Below are 22,438 nucleotides of genomic sequence, written 5' to 3'. Positions count from 1 at the left end.
TCTCAGGAAATTAGAATATTGTGTATTCTAATTTCCTGAGACAGTCCTGTACGTATTTTTTTTAAAACCTAAGCTTTCAAAAGCGACAACTACTGAGCAAGAACCAAAGATTGAAAATTTGGACCATGAAGCACCAGAGAGCACCGCCAAAATGGTGAGCCGAGTTTCAGTTTGCCCCACTAAAGACACTAATTGTACAACAGAGCTACCACCAGTATCTTGCCGATGTAGCTACCCCCGTCAAAAATTGTATCCCCTGGCCGCGGAAGCGCGCACACACACACACAACCCACACACACACACGCACACACAAACACACAAGTTATGAGTTATGTCGACTTGAAGCCAGAAAAGAATCACAGTTATACATTTTGGACATCAACGTTTATTAAACTGGAGAAACTCCATACAGGTCTTGAATTACAGTAATAACAGTTATTGGTCATCCTACGAGTAAAACAGTAAAACATTGCCTTTTTTTACGTTCAGTACATATGTTACGCTATACGACAGAAATTTGTCTTTTTTTTTTTTTTTTTTTTTTGATGGTTGGGGCATTTGTTAAAACCTAGTACGTACCAAAACACGCAAATCAAGCAAATCAGTGCAGCGCAATGGCTCCTCACAGAGGATGCCATTTTTGACAGGGGCAACTACATTGGCACGACACCGATGGGTGTACCATATTCAATGGATGATGATCTTGGCGAAAAGTATAGCTGTCCTAAGCAGCCTGATTTAGAATTCCCCTCAAGAATGATGGGGGAAAAAAAAACACTAATTCTCAACTTATTATTATAAATATTTTTGTAATTTTATTGCTGACACTGCGTTTCAGGGTCATCAACATGTTGTGCCCCACCAGCCCCAAAAGTCAAACTCCGCCTATGGGTTTATGGATACATACCTATCAAGTTGTACGGTTTTGGCGTAATTTGTACAGGTGAGCACTGATTTTTAAATGTGTACGCTGTACGTTCAAAATCTGTACATTTTTCGTGCAACACGTTTTTTTTTTCTCCGTTCGGGATTTTGTCACCCTTTCGGCAACGAGACAATGTGCGTTACTACGTTGGTTGAATGACGCGAGAAAAGTCAGAGACACTGAGAGAGAAGAGTGTTGTGAGGCTGTAGCAAACGCGATGCTAGGCTAGTGGATCCAATATTTTCTGACTGTAGCCGAAAGCCTGTGTAACATAGTTAAAAATACGTCAGTATTTTCAAACAAATGTTATATTAATAGTTACATCCATTAACCACCAAGTTATGTGTTTACTATATATTATGAGCAAAAAATATATTCTGTAAAATTATTTCATGTTTGTAAATATATTTTTTCATTTAAACAGTTTTTGAGAAGTTTTGCACAATTATATGTAAAAAGATGTATATTTAGTTTTTAAAAATGTTAATTGCATGACAGTTTGGGAGTAAGGACTTCCGGGGTTTGAGAGAGCGAGCGAGAGAAGAGAGAGAGAGGAAGAACGTTCGAGAAGGCTCAGTGGAAAGACGTCCGGTAACGGCAGAGTGGCAGAGCTGAGACAATTGTGGACTTTTTTAATTGACTTTTGGCGAAAGTGCTCAAAAAGAGGACTTTGAGGACGTCAATCGTCATTGTTGGATGGCTTTGAGTGGTCTACTCAAGCGGGACGAGTGGAGCTGGTCGCTAAAAAAGAGGCTAACAGTCGCTCGTCGCTAACACAGAGGCTAACGGCCGCGCGTCGCTAACCGAGAAGCTAGCGACGCCCGTCGCTAACAAAGAGACTCGTGGTGAGCCCCAACATTTGGGTAAACGTCTAGCGGCCTGCTAAACAAGTGAGCGAAGCGTTTGTGGACGAACCAACCGGGAGAAGGGACACTCAACGCCGAAGCCGACGTGGAGGACGACGCTAACCCGCTGCCGCCGACTGAGAAGGATTCCACGGGGATCGTGAGAGAGTGGAGCGTCACCTTTCCAACGAACAACTGCTTTCGGGGTGTTTGGAGAAAACGGGATTCATTAAGGTACCCTCAGTTTTTTTTTTAGCCTTCGGGTGAAGGAGCCATTTTGTTTAAGGCTACTACGCACGCAAGCAGCGAATCTGGCCAGCCACGTAAGACAAATTTAGTTAATTTTTGCCGGCTTTAGACTTATTAATCTGGGCCCATAGCTTAGCTTGTGTGTGTGGACAATTTGTGTTAAAACTTATATTTTGGAGAACAAATTTTATTTAATCTGCCTATTTTTTTCATTAAATGTATATAGTTCATACATAACTGGTGTGTTTATTAAGCCATTTGGTAAGAGGTTTGTGAGGGTTGAATTGGAATTTTAAACTGCAATAGTGAGAAACTAGGGAAAAGAAATCGAACACTGATAATTTAATAGAAAATATTTATTTTCAAAAATTCACAGTGAATGCCTATATAACAGATAGTAAGAAAGATAGTTGAATTGTGATTTTGCTAAAAAGGAAAGAACTCAGGTTAGCCACCTCTCATAATAGTTTGTCACACTAGAGAGGCGCTACATAAAAATGGAGGCACCGCTGGGATAATTTGTATTTTTTGTGCATTCTGTGAAAATTTGTAAGTAAATTGTGTAAATTAGTCAGTGATTCATTTAAACCCAAAATGGAAACTCAAGTGCAGTTAGTACAAAAATTAAAAGATTGGTGCCAAACTGAGTCTTTAGAGCAGGCTCATGCGGTCTTGGTGCTCATGTTTGAAGATGTGAACACAGAAGCCATTGAAGAAACAATGGAAACGGTGAAGAGTCTTGGACGTGTACGTGTTCGAGCTAGAACGTCAAGCCTACAACAGAAACAATTTCTAGCTTTGTGTGAATGCAAAGAAACTGTCGAACGTAAATCGGTCCCAGTTGATGTTTACCCCATTGATGGTGGAGGACCTTGGACTGTGCTCACAGCTGATCACTTTCCAGTAACTAGTGAAACACACCGGAAAATGACCGAACAAGAGCAAGCAGATAGCAATCCCACAACGAACGCGCATGCACCATCACCCAACACCGAGGAGGCGGCTAAGTCTACAGCAGCCATTCTACAAGCAGTGAGTGAGTTGCTCGGCAAAACTAAACCGTCGAACGATTTAGGAAGCTATCGCCGTTTACGAACATTTTCAGGATTGTTGCCCACTCCGGCTGGAGAGGAACAATTTGAACATTGGTTACGTCAGGCACGACTACTTGTGGAAGAGTGTGAATGCTCTGGCAAAGAAAAAAGGCGAAGATTGATGGAAAGTTTGCGAGGACCAGCCCTTGATATTGTTCAGGCAGCACGCACTGGTGATCCTGAAGTAAGTCCAGAAGACTGTTTAGAAGCACTTGAGCATGCTTTTGGGACAGCAGAATCAGGAGAAGAGCTGTATTTTGCCTTTCGTTTGTTGCAGCAGCAGCCAGCGGAGAAACTCTCAGACTTCCTCAGACGTCTAGAACAGTCGTTGAGTAGGGTGGTCCAAAGAGGTGGTCTTTTGGCTAATTGTGCTGACAAAGTAAGGTTAGAACAGTTGTTGCGGGGTGCAGTTGCCTCAGATATGATGCTGGTTAATCTTCGACTAAGAGAAAGAAAAGCTAAACCCCCATCGTTTCTCCAATTGCTAAAGGAGATTCGCACAGAAGAAGAATATGAAGCTTCAAGAAGAAAACATTTTCCTGTTGTACAAAGTTCATATGTACAACAAGCTGTTGATGTAAAAACAACTGAAATACAACAATTAAAATCTGAGATAAAGGAATTGAAAGCTTTAGTAGCTGCAGTAGTCTCAAACCCGACTCCCAAAGCCACAAATGCTCCAAAGAGTCCCGTTAATGCAAAAGACAGTGATAGTAACGCTGATCGAGAAGTTGCTGCTTTGAAGAAAGAGTTAAAACGCTTGCAACAAAAAGTCAGCAATAAAGTGTTGGAACCTCAAGTGGCTGTCTCATCAGTGAAAATGTCCCAACCAGCTAGCACCTATCCACAACGCCAGCAACAAAGTTCGGAGGAGCGATTTTGCTATAAATGCGGAGAAGGTGGACACTTTGCTGCCAAGTGCCCAAATTCGGAAAACAAAGCTAAAGTGATAAAGAAGCTCATTCAAGCGCTGAATTTGTCAAAAAACAGTCAAGCATGCAATCAGGCCAAAACAACTCAGGTGAACTGTTCAGTCACACAAAGTGCAATTGATGTGCCAAAAATATCTGGAATTCCTGAGGGGTTGGTTGGACCACCTAGCTTGGTGACATTGAAAGTAAATGGGCACGAAGGTACTGCTTTGATGGATAGTGGTTCCCAGGTGACAATAATATTTGAGTCCTGGTACCAGCAACATTTGGCTGATGTTCCCATTTCTCCAGTTGAAGGACTAGATTTATGGGGATTAAGTCTGACAGATGTTAGCTACCCGTACCGTGGATATGTTGTAGTCGACTTTGAATATCCAGCTGAGGTGTTTGGGACAAGTCAAATAGTCACTGTCTTAGCCCTCATATGTCCGAGTCCAAGAGTGGAAGGACAAGCCTCAATAATTGTTGGCACCAACACAAGCCACGTCAGACGTTTGGCCTACCAGTTTAAAGACAATGCTAATGTCATGAGTGCACTAGGGCTTCGTGTTTCTGTCGGCACAAATAAAAGTACGCCGTCAAGTGTTGAGCTACCAGCTCAAGAAGGCGACGAAGCTGGGCGTGTTCGATGGATGGGACCAGGTCCTTTGTTGTTGTCACCAGATAAAGCGATGCAAATTGTGTGCAAAGTTGACCTAAAGCACCCAGTTGAGCAAGAAATCCTGATGATGGACACGGCACCAGTAACCACATTACCTGCTGACGTGTTTATTCATCCAATGATTGTGCCCAGTGAAGCATTAGAAATCAACAGTTTCCGAATACTGGTAAAAAATGAATCAACACGAGACATTTCTCTTCCAGTGGGAACAGTAGTTGGAAGTATGTTTCACATTGACTCGGTGGAGAACATTCCACCCAAAGAGGAGACTCCCTCAGAGTTTGATGCAAGTCAAATCAACTTCGGGGATTCCACAATATCTGAACAGTGGAAGAACAGACTACGACGAAAGCTTGCCCAGAAGTCTCATGTCTTCTCAGTACAGGAGTGGGATGTGGGATTGGCAAAAGGGACCGAGCACAGCATCCGATTAACAGATTCCAGGCCTTTTCGACAAAGATCTCGTCGATTAGCACCAGCAGATATTGAAGATGTAAGAAAGCATTTGCAAGAACTGCTAAAAGCTGGCATCATCAAAGAGTCTCGCAGCCCCTATGCTTCTCCAATAGTCGTTGTCAGGAAAAAGAATGGGACTGTGAGAATGTGCATTGACTACAGATTATTGAACAGTCGTACAATACCTGATCAATATACGACGCCATGCATTGAAGATGCTTTGAACGCTCTGACAGGAAGTCAGTGGTTCTCTGTGCTTGACCTGCGTTCAGGGTATTACCAGATTCCTATGTCAGAAGAGGACAAAGAAAAAACGGCGTTCATTTGCCCGTTAGGATTTTTCCAGTTTGAACGAATGCCTCAAGGCATCACAGGAGCTCCAGCAACATTTCAGAGGTTAATGGAGAAAGCTGTGGGAGACATGAACCTTTTGCAAGTTCTCGTGTACCTTGACGACCTAATTGTTTTCGGTAGAACACTTGAAGAGCACGAAGAAAGGCTGCTCAAGGTCCTAGACAGACTTGGAGAGGTTGGGTTAAAACTTTCAGTCGACAAGTGTCAAATCTGTCTTTCTAGAGTTAAATATCTGGGGCATATAGTGTCAGCCGATGGTGTCACCCCTGATCCAGAAAAGATAGAAGCGGTAACCACCTGGCCCATGCCAACAAATCTGAAGACGCTGCAATCGTTTCTAGGTTTTTGTGGCTACTACAGAAGATTCATCCAACGTTATGCAGAAATAGTCAGGCCACTGACTGAACTCACCAAAGGCTATGCACCTACTCAGAAGAGTAAGAAGAAAGCCCCCGATCCAAACAAAGTCTATCTGAAAGAGTCAGAGCCTTTTGGAGAAAGGTGGAACAAGTCTTGCACTGACGCGTTCCACAAAATCATACATTGCCTAACCCATGCACCTGTATTGGCTTTCGCAAATCCACAAAAGCCTTACATTCTGCATGTGGACGCAAGCTTGAAGGGACTTGGGGCAGTACTTTACCAAGAATACCCGGAAGGTCTGCGCCCGGTTGCTTTCGCAAGCAGAAAGTTAAGCGCATCTGAACGAAACTACGCTATTCATCAGTTGGAGTTTTTGTCCCTCAAGTGGGCCGTTGTGGACAAATTCCATGACTATTTGTATGGAGCAAGATTCACGGTACGTACTGATAACAACCCTCTAACGTACGTACTATCAACTGCCAAGCTCAATGCGGTGGGGCACCGTTGGCTCGCTGCCTTGTCCACATATGAGTTTGATGTCCAGTATAGACCAGGCCGACAGAACATCGACGCTGACCTGCTGTCAAGAAACCAAGTCAATTCTGAAGATGACGATTGGGTGACGATACCACAGTCTGGGGTCAAGACTCTTTGTCATCCTGCCTGCAATTCAGAACCCACCTATACTACACCAGTGTATGTCGCTCAGTTAGGTGCATCGTCCAAGTGCATTCCAGACCTGTATGCACATCCCACACAAATTCAGTTGAATTCCCTTGAACAGATGTCAAAGCAAAGTCTGACAAGAGCTCAAGAGGAAGACGAAGCCATCAGAGAAGCTGTAAAGGCCATAAAGCATGGACACTGGCCTGATGCACCCACAAATTCAGAAATAGTTAGACTTCAAAGAGAAGCAGGAAAACTTTCGTTAAAAGATGGATTGTTGTACCGCCTAAGCAAAAAACCTTCTGGAGAAGAGGTCAGTCAACTGGTTCTTCCTAAAATTTTCCGCAAGAATGTTATGCAAGCCATGCATGATGATCTTGGGCACCTTGGACAAGAAAAAACTGTTGATCTGCTCCGGAGTAGATTTTTTTGGCCCAAGATGGCATCAGAAGTGGAAGAGTATATCCGAAATTGTGGCGAGTGTGTCACACACAAGACATCTGTGCAAAGATCAGCTCCGTTGCAACAGATCATTAGTCATGGACCCATGGATTTAGTGTGCATGGATTTCCTATCAATGGAACCAGACTCAAAGGGGATCAGTAACGTCCTAGTAGTCACTGACCATTTCACCAGATACGCACAGGCATTTCCGACCAAAAGCCAAAAGGCACAAGTTGTGGCAAAGACACTTGTGGAAAAGTATTTTGTGCATTATGGACTTCCTGCAAGAATACATTCTGATCAAGGTAGAGACTTTGAAAGTCGTCTGCTAAAAGAAATGTTGAACCTAATGGGTATTCGAAAATCAAGAACCACGCCATATCATCCTCAAGGTGACCCACAGCCAGAGAGGTTCAACAGAACTCTGATCTCCATGCTTGGTACGCTTGGTCGAGAGAAAAAACGTAGCTGGAGTCAGCATGTGCCCTATCTCGTCCACGCATACAACAGCACAAAATGTGATTCAACGGGGTACTCGCCTTATCACCTAATGTTTGGTAGGGAAGCGAGACTACCAGTTGATCTCTGTTTTGGTACGTCCCCTGATGGCATAGAGAGTGCATGCCACAGTCGCTACGTCGCAAAGCTAAAAGAAGACTTGAAGCAAGCATACAAGTTGGCCTCTGATGCTGCAGACAAAAGACACCAGAGAAACAAAAAACTGTATGACCAGAGAGTAACTTTTCAGTCCATAGAGATGGGTGACAGAGTTCTACTCCGAAATTTGGGCCTGAGAGGAAAACACAAGTTGGAGAGCAAGTGGAATCCTGAACCCTATGTGGTAATAGGAAGGATGCCAAATCTGCCTGTGTTCAAAATCAAACGCGAGGATGGACGGCCAGGGACAAAGACAATCCACAGGGATCATCTTCTGCCTATTGGACAGTTTGTTAGAATGCCATCTGAGTGTCAGGCTGAAGAGCCACCTGCCAGGCCCAAGACCAGATCAAACAGTTCCAGAAATAATCCGAGAGTTCCAACTCGAGAGACGAGAGAGCTACAAGAAACCTCAGATTCATCGTCTGATATGGAGTATTTCATTATTCCCCAAACTGCCAAGTCACCTACAGCACACAGAGTGAGGAAAGCTGCTAGATCAGAGAATACAGAGAATGACATTGAATTCGACCATGATCCTATCTTTGAATCCCAACATGACCAAAACTCGGAGTCAGATCTGGATTTAAGTGAAGAGGAGCATCTTGAAGAGGAATCTGTGGAAGAGGATGGATTGGATCCAGAAAGTATAACCCATGAATCTCAAGACAAGATAGATGAGGAATGTGATGAGAATTCAGAAGAGGAAAATGAAGTGGAGTTGGAGTCAGATGAAGAAGTTCCCAAGAATGAAGATTCAGAAGGCAGTCTAGCACCCAAGACTCGTTCTAAGCCTGATTCTAAAAGACTCCGTAAACCTACTCTTAGACTTACATATGACGAGCTCGGTAAACCTAGTGAAAAGCCTTTGACTATAGTTCACCGTGGTATTGTCATTAAGATCGGAACACATTAAATTGTTGCCCTAAACAGTGCCCAAATTTAGTGTCTGGTGAGGACACAGACATTTTAAAAGGGGGAGGGTGTAACATAGTTAAAAATACGTCAGTATTTTCAAACAAATGTTATATTAATAGTTACATCCATTAACCACCAAGTTATGTGTTTACTATATATTATGAGCAAAAAATATATTCTGTAAAATTATTTCATGTTTGTAAATATATTTTTTCATTTAAACAGTTTTTGAGAAGTTTTGCACAATTATATGTAAAAAGATGTATATTTAGTTTTTAAAAATGTTAATTGCATGACAGTTTGGGAGTAAGGACTTCCGGGGTTTGAGAGAGCGAGCGAGAGAAGAGAGAGAGAGGAAGAACGTTCGAGAAGGCTCAGTGGAAAGACGTCCGGTAACGGCAGAGTGGCAGAGCTGAGACAATTGTGGACTTTTTTAATTGACTTTTGGCGAAAGTGCTCAAAAAGAGGACTTTGAGGACGTCAATCGTCATTGTTGGATGGCTTTGAGTGGTCTACTCAAGCGGGACGAGTGGAGCTGGTCGCTAAAAAAGAGGCTAACAGTCGCTCGTCGCTAACACAGAGGCTAACGGCCGCGCGTCGCTAACCGAGAAGCTAGCGACGCCCGTCGCTAACAAAGAGACTCGTGGTGAGCCCCAACATTTGGGTAAACGTCTAGCGGCCTGCTAAACAAGTGAGCGAAGCGTTTGTGGACGAACCAACCGGGAGAAGGGACACTCAACGCCGAAGCCGACGTGGAGGACGACGCTAACCCGCTGCCGCCGACTGAGAAGGATTCCACGGGGATCGTGAGAGAGTGGAGCGTCACCTTTCCAACGAACAACTGCTTTCGGGGTGTTTGGAGAAAACGGGATTCATTAAGGTACCCTCAGTTTTTTTTTTAGCCTTCGGGTGAAGGAGCCATTTTGTTTAAGGCTACTACGCACGCAAGCAGCGAATCTGGCCAGCCACGTAAGACAAATTTAGTTAATTTTTGCCGGCTTTAGACTTATTAATCTGGGCCCATAGCTTAGCTTGTGTGTGTGGACAATTTGTGTTAAAACATATTTTGGAGAACAAATTTTATTTAATCTGCCTATTTTTTTCATTAAATGTATATAGTTCATACATAACTGGTGTGTTTATTAAGCCATTTGGTAAGAGGTTTGTGAGGGTTGAATTGGAATTTTAAACTGCAATAGTGAGAAACTAGGGAAAAGAAATCGAACACTGATAATTTAATAGAAAATATTTATTTTCAAAAATTCACAGTGAATGCCTATATAACAGATAGTAAGAAAGATAGTTGAATTGTGATTTTGCTAAAAAGGAAAGAACTCAGGTTAGCCACCTCTCATAATAGTTTGTCACACTAGAGAGGCGCTACACCTGCAATCTACGCCTAAATATCAAATGCTTATAGAACTACATGCGAAATGACAGACGGCGGCGTTAATAAACAGCCGCCATTTTGAAGCAGTAGAGTTCTCAGAAAGGCTTTGTTGTGAGTGAACCTTCCTAGCGAACTTTAACTTTTTATCTAAAATACTCCTAAATCGGCAAAATCTTAACTTGAATCTATCTTTAAATGATTAAACATTTTTAAAACTTTAACATGCCAAAAGTAGAAAGAAGGGAACTAATGCAAAAATGGTAGCAATTTTAACAGTTAACAGTTAATTCACAACATTAAACGATTTCCAAATATAGCAAAGGTTACTATGTTTTTTTATTTTTAATGGAAAAAAAAAAACATGAAAGGTAACACCAGTTACTTTGCCAAGTAACTAGTTACTCTTACCTTCAGGTAACTGAGCTACTAACTCAATTACTTTTTGGGATAAGTAATTTGTTACTAATTAATTACTTTTTAAAAGTAAGATTAACAACACTGGTCTTAAAGATGAAGTCTGCAGAATGAAAAGTGACGAAAGTGGCCAATTTGTTGCCGAACACAATTTGCCTCCAACTATTGCTGATCATTTCTCAGAATTAGCAAAAGAAAAGTTCCCTCAAAGACTGCATCGGTAAGTTAATTTTATCAATTGACCTTTTTAATTTATAATTGGACACACTAACGAACTACCTTCAAGTCCAACTGAATTGTGAGCTGAAGTGCCATAAAGTGCAGCCATCAAGACATAATAGATATTGCCAAAAGTGCTACATACAATTGTAACAAAAGTCACCGTTAAATTTTAGTAATCATGATGTAGCTGAAGATATTGATTGTTCTTTGACTGCAACAGGTTATATGTTACAATATTACCAATAAATTCATATTATTTTAAAAACGGAGTTTTATTTTTCTTTCATATTGCACGCTATATACAACATTGAAAGATTAGTCACCAATTTGTAAGGGCATACGTCACTATTTGTAAGACTGCCAACGGCCTCGGGTTGACAGGTATGTGAATATGTCATTCAAGAAAAGTTTAGGGCAAGTGACTATTTTTGGTGATGCAACCCCCCCCCCCCCCCCCCCAAATTATTATTATATTGTTGCATCTATAGGCACAAAACCCACTTGGTGATGATAATGCATACTCAACAGGAAAACAGTCCATTATTTTCAATTGATTGTACCCACCTAACAGCACAAACTGTATGTAAAAAAAAAAGTTGCCTGAGAGTTTAACCCTTTAACACCTAACCCTATTTTGGCCGAATTTGCATTCATTTGATATTGCCTTTATATTTCAAAGAAAAAATTGTTTACAATGGCCAAGTTGGGTCCCTTTTTTCAGGACACCTTGAACTTCATGTCCAAACTGTTGTTTTCTTCACTGACCAATTATAATCCACATTTTGGACCCAAAAAGACAAAAAAAATCGCAAAATCTTTTTTCAAAATTTGTAATGTTGATGTCCCATTGACAACCAAACATGCTCGACCAACTGTTTTGAAGCTTGATAATATTTATTCAACTTGTTAAGAACTGAACAGATTCCTGGATTGATATTGCGATAAAGATGCTGCTGCACTACAACATTTTCTTTCATTTTTACTTGAATATTTTTATTGCTGGGTAGTTGTGACTAAAATACAGTGACTGTTATTACTGATTTTGCACAGGAGTTCAGATGTTGCACTGTGTGAAAGGCTGCTACTGTGTGTAAAAAAAAAAAGAGAGAAAGCCCTGGTCTCATTCAAAGCACTAATTAAATGCTGTGATCAGTTTTTTTTTTTTTTAAATATACAGCCTATATCTGAAAGTATTTTCATTTGACTTCAACAAGCAGTGACACAAGAGCCAATAAAAATGTCTGACTGCTTGTGTTGCTTCATGATTCACGAAAAATATGCTTTGCTTTAGAATTTTATGCATCCCAGGCTTTAATGCATCGCGATGCATTGCCGAATCGAACCGAATCGAATCGTGACCCTCTGAATCGAATCGTGGCCCTCCAAATCGTAATCGAATCGTGAGGGCAGTGCTGATGCACACCTCTTATATACATATATACAGTGCCTTGCAAAAGTATTCGGCCCCCTTGAATCTTGCAACCTTTCGCCACATTTCAGGCTTCAAACATAAAGATATGAAATTTAATTTTTTTGTCAAGAATCAACAACAAGTGGGACACAATCGTGAAGTGGAACAACATTTATTGGATAATTTAAACTTTTTTAACAAATAAAAAACTGAAAAGTGGGGCGTGCAATATTATTCGGCCCCTTTACTTTCAGTGCAGCAAACTCACTCCAGAAGTTCAGTGAGGATCTCTGAATGATCCAATGTTGTCCTAAATGACCGATGATGATAAATAGAATCCACCTGTGTGTAATCAAGTCTCTGTATAAATGCACCTGCTCTGTGATAGTCTCAGGGTTCTGTTTGAAGTGCAGAGAGCATTATGAAAACCAAGGAACACACCAGGCAGGTCCGAGATACTGTTGTGGAGAAGTTTAAAGCCGGATTTGGATACAAAAAGATTTCCTAAGCTTTAAACATCTCAAGGAGCACTGTGCAAGCTATCATATTGAAATGGAAGGAACATCAGACCACTGCAAATCTACCAAGACCCGGCCGTCCTTCCAAACTTTCTTCTCAAACAAGGAGAAAACTGATCACAGATGCAGCCAAGAGGCCCATGATCACTCTGGATGAACTGCAGAGATCTACAGCTGAGGTGGGAGAGTCTGTCCATAGGACAACAATCAGTCGTACACTGCACAAATCTGGCCTTTATGGAAGAGTGTCAAGAAGAAAGCCATTTCTCAAAGATATCCATAAAAAGTCTCGTATAAAGTTTGCCACAAGCAGTGTTAGTTGCGTAGGACCTTTCTTTTTGTCTTTGGTTTTCTTAACATACTCCTCATATTGTTTGTGGTGGTATTTCGCTAAATGCTTGATCAGGTTGGTTGCATTAAAACTTCTTACAGCTTTACCACTTCGCTTGACTTTATTGTGGCATATGGTGCTCTCTGCCTCTTCGTCTTTGTCGTCCTTTAAGGTGAAATGGTCCGACACAGCTGACATTTTTACCGATAGTCTCTTGGTAAATTGGGAGACGGTAATGTAAATGTGGTGTGTTGAAGGTGTGCCGTAAAAGGCGGACCGGAGTTTAGGGAAACCGAAGCAAAAACTGGAATGGATTATGCAAAAACGGTGCACAGAAAAACCCGGACCGGACTTTTTTTTTTTTTTTTAAACTGGATCGTAAGTCTGGATCGGAATTTTTCCCGTGTTCCGATCCGATACCGATGCGCATTTTTTTGCCCATATTGGCGTCCGATCCGATCCAAATATCGGATCGGGACATCTCTACAGTATATATATACACACATATAAATATATATATATATGTATTAAATACAAAATATAAATATAAATCAATACATTGTTACACACACATACATACATGCACACAATCAAAACTGTAAAAGCACTGCTGGAATTATTCTTTATAGACACAGTCTATTTGGAGATCTTAGGAAACAAACACTACTAATACTACTAATACTACTGTAATACTAACTATTGCTGACATGTTTAGAAGATCAATCAAATACAGTGGTACCTCGACATACAATCACTTCGACACATGATCTTTTTGACATCCGATGTAAAATTTGACTCACCATTTGTTTCTACATTCGACGCCATGCTCTAAATACGACGATCTATGACAGCACCACACTTTCTTTTTTTTCCCGCAAGACGGACGCATGGCTGATTTTCTTGTTAGAAACCAACATGGGTTCCAACAATGTTAGTGCAGGTGGTGAAAAAAAGGCAAAAGGTGATGCTTACCATTGACATGAAGACGGATATGATAGAAAAATATGAGTGTAGGGTCGCATCCGTTATATGGCTCAACAATACGGCTGTAGACGGTCTATGATCTCGGTGGTCCTCCTCTGTTTGCCAGTCTTTTTAAGTTGGTTGACAATTATTATTGTGGTAACATTGCAAAAGAAATCGCCAGCTTCGTCAGGTTTCAAATAATTTATTCCACCAATTTGTGCAACACAACACGCCTCGTGACCCCCGCAGCAAGTAAACAAAGTGAAAGTAAAGAGGCTCACTCTGTCAAGTCAGCCACGCGATGCGTTCAGGTATACCACGCAAACACCTTTGCCACATTAGAACCAAATTCGTTACATTATTACTATTATTATATTATTATTACGATTTTTATTCATAATTTATTTGTTTTGCTCTCTGTAATTGCTATTAGCAATAGTACCACCAGTATTTATCAATGACTTAGTGTAGGTTTTCGGGCTGTGGAATGAATTAATGGAATTAAAATGTATTCTTATGGGAACATCTTACTTGACATGCGGCCATTTCGACTTACAAACAAGGTCCTGGAACGAATTAACTTCGTATGTAGAGGTACCACTGTATTATGATGTTCATATTAGTCAAAATACTGGACTATAAACCACAGGGTTCAAACCGGAGGAAAAAGTAATTGCTCCTAGTCTGAAAATTATGGTTTTCAAGAACTTCAACCTGACATTTTCAGTTTGTAGGTTTGCATAGCACTCACAACTCGTATTTTAGATGGACCAGTGAAGTACCAAATAGTTGTACAGAGTACGTAGACACTCTTATTACTTTGCACTGTCACAGTAGTGACATAATGAAAGGAGCAGAGAGAGATAAGTAAGGTGAGTGGAGGAGTCTTGTGAGGATTAGGAGATTAGCATCAATAATAGCTGCCAGTGTGGGTGCAAGCAGCTTAAATTTATAGCTAGGGATTCTTGAACATGGCTGATTTCTGATGATGTATGTCCAGACACATTCCTTGATACATTTATAAAATTATACTCATGTGCCTATAAATTCAGTGAATTGTGACATGAGGCTCAAAAATTCACTAAAAAATAACTAACTACTGACTAACTACTCTTCTGTATTCCCCCATCAAATGGCCAAGATTGTCTATTTACCCATCTGCAATGTGGACAATACTTTACCAAAATAATAAAGATATCAAGTGAAGTTAGAGTAGAAATAATCTCCACATAGTAATGGCCATGTCTACATTGTACAAGTATAATGCAATACAGTACAGGGAAATGTTTTTGACATTTAAAGTGCACGTGACACGAAAAAGCATGTTTATTTCATAATACACGCGCTATTTTATGCTCCTGAATGATATGGACCGCTTGGATGTGTGTGGAAGCGATCGCTATATTTATTTAGTTTTTTTAATCCCGCGCCATGAAAATGAGTGACTTCTGGCTTCGGTCTTGCATTGAGGAGGAGGGCGCTGTGACGTGTACGGTAGAAGACGTCCTTTTCACTATACAGCGTACTGTTGTGTATGAGGACGAAGGATTCAGCTGATTTTGCGGATTAATACGTTTATTTTTCGCATCACGCCAGCCAAACGGCTGCAGAAAAATCATTCTGTATGAGGGAGGCGTATGCGCCTTTTTGGAGTTCCAAAAGGTTCCCATTCACCGTGGATATTTACTGTGGGACCATTGGACTTACGAGGAAGTGAGTAAACATCTTGTTTTGTATTATGTCAAATACGAATACATCGATTACAAAGTAAACACTACAAACTTTCTTTAAATAAAGGACTACTTACGTTTGATCATTGATAGGCATGTAAAAAGCTCTCCTCATGCACATTAGCAGCACATTAGCTGCACAACAACTGCAGCCACCCTCCTCCGGGGAACGAACTGTAAATGGCTCTCCGCCGGGTGGTTTGCCAATCCGCGAAGACAATCGACAACCCAGTCGTCATGTCAATAAATCCAGGCTAGTTATGTGTGATTTTCCGCTTCGAAGACTTTGAAACATCACTCGGTTCGGGTTAGCATGTCGGCTAGCTGTCACGCCTTTTGGTTTGTTTACATTCGCCGAAGCCGGGGAAGGGAAATGACATATGTCCGATTTAGGTGTCATAAAATATCGTTCGGGAGGTGTGACAGTAAAGGTGAAGTCGACAGTTTTGACCATTATGGAGTAATTTTGCCATGTCGTCCTGAATAAATGCATTTTTATTATTTCATATTCCATTTAGCACAAGACTGTTATTTGTCATGACCATGCCATTTATTTAGCAATTGGGGAAAATACTTGGATAAAAAGAATATCCTGTAAAAATATTGAAGTAAAGAGACAGAAACAATGACATTTTGCAGCTCTCTTCGTCGCGTTTTCCTCGTTGTGAATAGTTCCCCCTCGACGGGCTGACTGGTCCTTCTCAAGCCATTTATATAGCTATTGGGGAAAATGATAAAAAAAAATATCCTGTAAAAATATTGGAGTAGAGAGACTGAAACAATGACATTTTGCGGCTCTCTTCGTCGCATTTTCCTCGCTCTGAATAATTCCCCCTCAATGGGTAGAATAGTAAAACCGATGAGCCCAGTCTACCGCTGACGTCATCCACCTGTTGGGGACGCTAAAGCCCTATAATGGTAGGCGTGGCTAACCGGCAGATTAAAAGACTAATTTCTCGTCATCTGTGCTTTGCTAAATTGTTGTATATAGTCGAATCGTCTCAAAATATGATTCTAATTCACATAATAATGCCATTTAAGACTTTTTTTCTCCTGTCGTATGCTCTTTAAGGCACTGCTGTTTTGGTTACCATTAGAGGTACCAACAAAGTCTTGCTTGTCTTAGCATTTCACGTTTTACTGTTTTTGTGTAAACAATGGCATCAATGAAATTTTCAATAATTTTGAAATTAATTTTATACTTTTTTTCCAAGGAAGAAAAAAGGAGTGGTCAGGATGGTGTAGTGGCACAGGTCTAGATTTTGGGGTTCAAGCCCTGGGTTTTCTCTTGCTTCCTTTTATGTACATTCTGGATTTGCAGTCTATTTTAGACATTTGGAAATTATATTTTAAGGCGGAGATGACATTATGAAAAGCATGTAAATGATTAACCGAAGCAGTGCGGGCTCTGGACTGTGACCTCACAATGACATTCAAAGGTGTTATCAGCTTATATAGCTAAGAACCATACACTGTTAAAAAAATGCCAAAATTGAAATTTCAAGTCGGCCTATTAAGTTAAATAAGCAGAACTCAACCTTTTAAGTAAACTGGACTTATGTTAAGTAAGAAGAACTAACACCTTTAGGTAAACTGGACTTGTATTAAGTAATCAGAACTAAAAGTAAATTTGATTTAAGTACATAGTATATGAAATTAAACCAAAACCAAACTGAATTTGAACCTGGATCGACTCATGGTAGCACAACGCATCGACAGTTGTGTTAAAAAAGCTGCTATTGCCACTGCCAGCGCACTGTTCTAAAGGCATTGTGAGTGAGGCTAGAACTAAGTTCGCACAATTTAACATTTAAAGTTAGCAATTAAATATATTAGGATACCACAACCTATCTTTTCAAGTTCTGCTTACTCAGAAATGTAAGTTTTGCCTCAAACGTGACGTGACATGGTAGCACAACTCATTGTATCAAATCAAATTTATTTCTATAGCCCTTTACAAAAATCCGAAAAGGTCCTCAAAGTGCTTTACAACAAGGATAAATAAAGTTTATGATAAATAAAAGGCAGGAAAGTATTATACAATGAAATTAAGAAGAAAAAAAACAAAAACAACACATTGTGATAAAAGTCAAAACAGCAAATAAAACAATAAAACAGATAAAATCCGAAAACATTAAAACCCGTAAGAAATAAAACTAGGCTACCCTAGTCTAGAGAGATGGTGAGTCTAAAAAAGTGAAACTTTAACCACAGTTTAACAAGGCCTAGATTTGTAACGGTGTGGATTTCAAGGGGCAGGCTATTCCGCAACCCCGGGCAGCAACTGCAAAAGATCGGTCACCCCATAGTTTAGGTCTCGACCTTGGAACCTGCAGAAGAAGCTGGCCGGCAGAAATAAGAGCTCTGCAAAAGTTACGGACGATTAAAATCTCTGACAAATAAGAAGGAGCCTAGCGGTTAATAGAATTGAAAATAGAGCTGTCCCGACTAGTCGACATAGTCGACGTCATCGATGACGTAAATCCGTCGACGAGCACAACATCCCGTCGACGGTTAATGAAGGGTTTAAAAAATATATGCGTGGAAAGTTAGAATGTCGGATGCTCTGTTTGCAAGCGGGGAAAGCGGCACAAAGCCAAAAAAAAGCGCACCAGAGTGTCCAAAACATTGCCTTATTTCAAAGAAACAAAGGAGAATACACTCTTCTGTCCTGTCTCTTCAATGCCAAGCTTGGCTGCACGTCGGCCGTGAATAAAAACCTCAATCGCCTTCACGCAGTTTGTAAATTTTTTTTTTTTCATTTTTTGTACACCAGAGGGTGCTGTCGCCTTACTAAATAATAATGTTTCATTGACAATGGGCCTATAAGTGCTATTACTATTGTTCTTAATGCTAATTGAAAGGTTTATTTCATGTTATGGTTTATTTTATGGTATAGAAAATTATATAAGGTTAAAAGGTCATAAATATATACAGTATATACAGTGATTGCACTCAAGGGAGAGATTGTCAATGATAAGGTAATAAATTAAGGTAAATGCAATTCATATAGGCAATTCATTGATATATAAATAAGGTTTAAAAGGAAAAAGGTGAAAAGTTTTTGTTACAGTGGTACCTCTACATACGATCGCTTCGACACACGAACTTTTCGACATCCGACGTAAAATTTGACTAGCCATTTGTTTCTACATCCGACGACATGCTCGAAATACGACGACAATGGCAGCACCGCAGACGAATGCACGGCGGATTTTCTTGTGTGACAAATCAACACAGGTTTCAGAAAAGGTTGGTACAGGTGGTGAAACAAGGAAAAAGTTGATGCTTACCTTCGAAATGAAGATGCAAATGACAGAAAAATATGAGCGTGGGGTGGACATCCGTGAAATGGCTCAACAATACATCTCCACGGTCCTCCTCCGACCATCGTTCGCCAGTCTTTATAAATTAAGCTGACAATTCTTATTGTCTCCAAAGAAATCGCCAGCTTTCATCATTTCTTTCACAACTTATTCAACACAAAACGCATGCTGTCTGCCGCAATTGACGGTGTTCTCAAGAGAACATTCAAAGTGAAAGTGAAACTCAAACTCACCGGTCCGTCTCTGGCACGTGAGCCCCGCGGTGCGTTCAGGTACACAAAAAAACGTCCGCCTTATTAGAACCCGATTCGTTACACTTTTACAGGAATTATTATTATTCTTTTTATTACATTATTCCAATTTTGATTTATAATTTATTTGTTTTGCTACGTGTAATTGCCATTTGTAATAGCACCAGCAGTATTTTTTAAGGATTTAGTGCAGGTTTTTGGGCTGTGGAACGAATTAATGGAATTATAATGTATTCCTATGGGAAAATCCTGCTCGACATACGACCATTTCGACTTACAAACAAGGTCCTGGAACGGATTAACTTCGTATGTAGAGGTACCACTGTAATTTCTAATTATGTTGCTTTATTTGTGTGCAACGTAGCTCTTACAGTGTGTTTACATCAAGGATGGAATAAAAGTTGTAAACCATCAGTTTAAGAGACCATCTTTTCAATCGGGAGGCTATACTAGTTAATTCTATCAGCATTTGAACTCATTGTTTATTTGTGATTTATTATTGTTATTTACGTGTTTATTTGTACTTTAATAAATAAACTGAGTGTTCCAATATGTTTTTTGTGAATTGATAAGCGTCAACAAAAATTTCATTGCTAAATTAGTTTTTAAAAAAAAAATAATAATAATAATTATTAGATTAGTCGACTAATCGTAAAAATAGTCGGCTGACTAATCGGGAGAAAATTAGTCACTTGGGACAGCCCTAATTGAAAACAAACAGAAATTTGTGAAAGTTTTATGAAGTTAAGAATGAGTTACGAATAAGTTACTTAGGAAAACTTGAGCCAAAATTTGAGCTGTGCTTACCTAAAATATTTAAGTTAGCATAACTTCAAGAAAGTTATGTTTTACAGAGTGGTTGGAGCTTTATAGGAGCTTTTGATAGAAAACACACACGCTTTAAAGGCCATTGTTGATGTTGTTGGATAAAAAAATGAGCAAGGGGGTGGGGGGGTCACATCTCATAATTTACACATTGTTTATCGATCCATTGGTTGTTTCTGTGTGTTAATATTGGCTTTCAGTCTTGTCAACTATCACTTCGTGCAGGGCCTGCGAATTGCTTTTAGAAACAGAAACCCATTGTGCCCTGTAAATAATAATCAGCACGAACTAAAACAAAGATCTACAGTGATGGAAAAAGGGAGAATTGTGGTGCAATGTGCTCATTTAAATTTATAATAAGGGTAATACAAGTTTAGGATTTGCTATTACTGTTAGTTTATGATTTGTTGTGACTTTTGTTTTTCAAATTCAGTTCAACTGTCTTTTTGAGCAGTTTTTTTTCTTCGTTTTTTGTTTTTGCCCTGTTTTTTAATTAGTTTAAATAAGAATTTTAGTTATTTTTTTTTACAGGGTATTAAATATGATTTCAATGTATTAACTTGCGTATGAATAACTGTCCCCAAATCAAATATAACTTTTGTATAACAGTCCACAGAACTTGAAGTGGTAATAAATGCAATTCATAATACTGCTTCTGAGGTTAAATCCATGCATACAGTAAAACCATTCCTGAGGTGCATAGAGCAGTGTATGTAAAAAGGTTATATATTTAAGCTTATAGTCTTCTCTCCATTATTTTAATGAAAATTAGTTTGTGATTATGCCAAACAGCTGGTTGTTGTGAAGTGAATTGAGTCAAGTTCACTGCCAGCAAGCTAGGCTCATACCGCAAAAGTAAAAAACAATGATAAAATAAAAGTGATACAAAATCTGATGAAGAACAGGCCTTGTCCTAAATTGGGTCACTTGTATTTCAAGGCACTGTTGTGTACTTTGTTTCCCTATTCATTGGATATTGGTCTCAATCAAACAGTGTTCCCAACAAATTTCCATACTGCAGCATTTCGCAAAACCTTACCTAAATCAGTAGTACCTCTTTCATCCAGACCTCCATCCACTCTGTCTGGGAGTGCTCTATGTGACCTTGAAGCTGCCCTGTAAACATGCGGCTCCCCATTTCCATTCAGAAGTCCATTATGCGATTTCTTCACTTGAGCCAAAAAGCGAGGGGCGCCTATTGGCGGAGTCTTAAACGTTGTAGAGTTGCACATTTTATCCTGCTGTGCATGTTTTCCAGGCCCTAGGACCCAATTCGTTGGCCTGTTAACATGTCCTGACCCTCTACTTCCAATCCCAAGAGCCGTACCTCCTCGAACCCCAACAGCAATGTCACTAGTACTTTTCTTCTTTCGTCCGTCAGACCGACCTCTGGGATTTTCTGCAAGGTGCCCATTGGTCATGCATTTGGGAATTTGAGGCTGTTTGTGCGAATGTCGTTGCAAGCTGTTGAAGCTATCAATGAACTCCTCGCAATGTAGTAGATGGTGCTCTGGCTCCCATGTGTCCTCTTTACTTCCATAGCCCTTCCACCTGATCAGGTATTCCCACTTTCCCTTCTTATTCCGCCTCTTGTCCACAATATGCTCCACCTGAAGACAAAAGACAGAGAGACCATTAGAATACAATTCTTCAAGATATTTGAAAAGGCAATGAGTTTTCTGCTCTGTCAACACATAATACAAAATATCGATTTTGCCTTTAACATACGCCAGCTGGCAGAATTTTTCTCATGTTGGTCCACCTTAATTAAAGACCTCTGACGCCACCCAGGGGAAGCATTTAAACAAAAGATGTCCTAGCCTTTAATAACACTCGAATGAGGAGTAAGAAGTTTGGCAAAATACAGTCAACGCTGGTGTGTTCTAAAATGAAAGCAGCCTGTTTATGAGCAGTGTCGTTAGTCGCTCTCTGTGGCATTCTGTTTGTCACCCCTTGATGCGTCCAATTCAAAGCACCTTTAATTGTCATTAGCAATGGTATATTTACAGGTCTTGATAAAAAAATCAGTCAGGAAGCTGATATTAGTACAGAATGCTGCAGCCAGAGTCCTCACAAATACAAGGAAACTGTACCACATTACACTGGTTTTTAAATCGTTACACTGGCTTCCAGTGAGTCAAAGGATAGAGTATAAAATACTACTGCTCGTCTACAAAACACTTAATGGCCTTGGACCAAAATACATGTTTGATTTGTTAGATTCCTATGAAACATCTAGACCCCTAAGGTCTTCTGGAACCGGTCTCCTGTATGTTCGAAGAACAAGAACCAAGGATGGTGAGGCAGCATTTAGTTTTTATGCCCCTCACCTCTGGAACAAGTTACCTAAGGTCTGAATTATGCTCAAACTGTTAGCTCCTTTTAATCAGGGCTAAAAACATTTTTATTTATTAGCACAGCATATCTATAACTGTCTATATAAAGTATTTCAAGCTATTTGCTTTCTATTCCTCCTGTGCTTTATCTCCA

At 40.1% G+C, this 22,438-nt stretch overlaps 1 protein-coding gene across 3 annotated transcripts in view; it reads right to left on the bottom strand.

The window, feature by feature from the left end:
- Positions 1–22,438, bottom strand: part of LOC130916684 (chromodomain Y-like protein 2) — a 73,237-nt gene that overhangs the window by 27,488 nt on the left and 23,311 nt on the right. For 2 of the 3 annotated variants that reach the window (XM_057837594.1, XM_057837577.1), the window contains exon 2: positions 20,988–21,558. In XM_057837594.1, coding sequence (XP_057693577.1) covers positions 20,988–21,558 — 571 coding nt within the window. The remainder of the gene's footprint in view (positions 1–20,987; positions 21,559–22,438) is intronic. The other variant, XM_057837584.1, reaches the window with a different exon arrangement.

The sequence above is a fragment of the Corythoichthys intestinalis genome, chromosome 1, assembly GCF_030265065.1.
Source record: "Corythoichthys intestinalis isolate RoL2023-P3 chromosome 1, ASM3026506v1, whole genome shotgun sequence".
Lineage (NCBI taxonomy): Eukaryota > Metazoa > Chordata > Actinopteri > Syngnathiformes > Syngnathidae > Corythoichthys > Corythoichthys intestinalis.
This window is presented reverse-complemented; position numbering and strand designations above follow the sequence as displayed.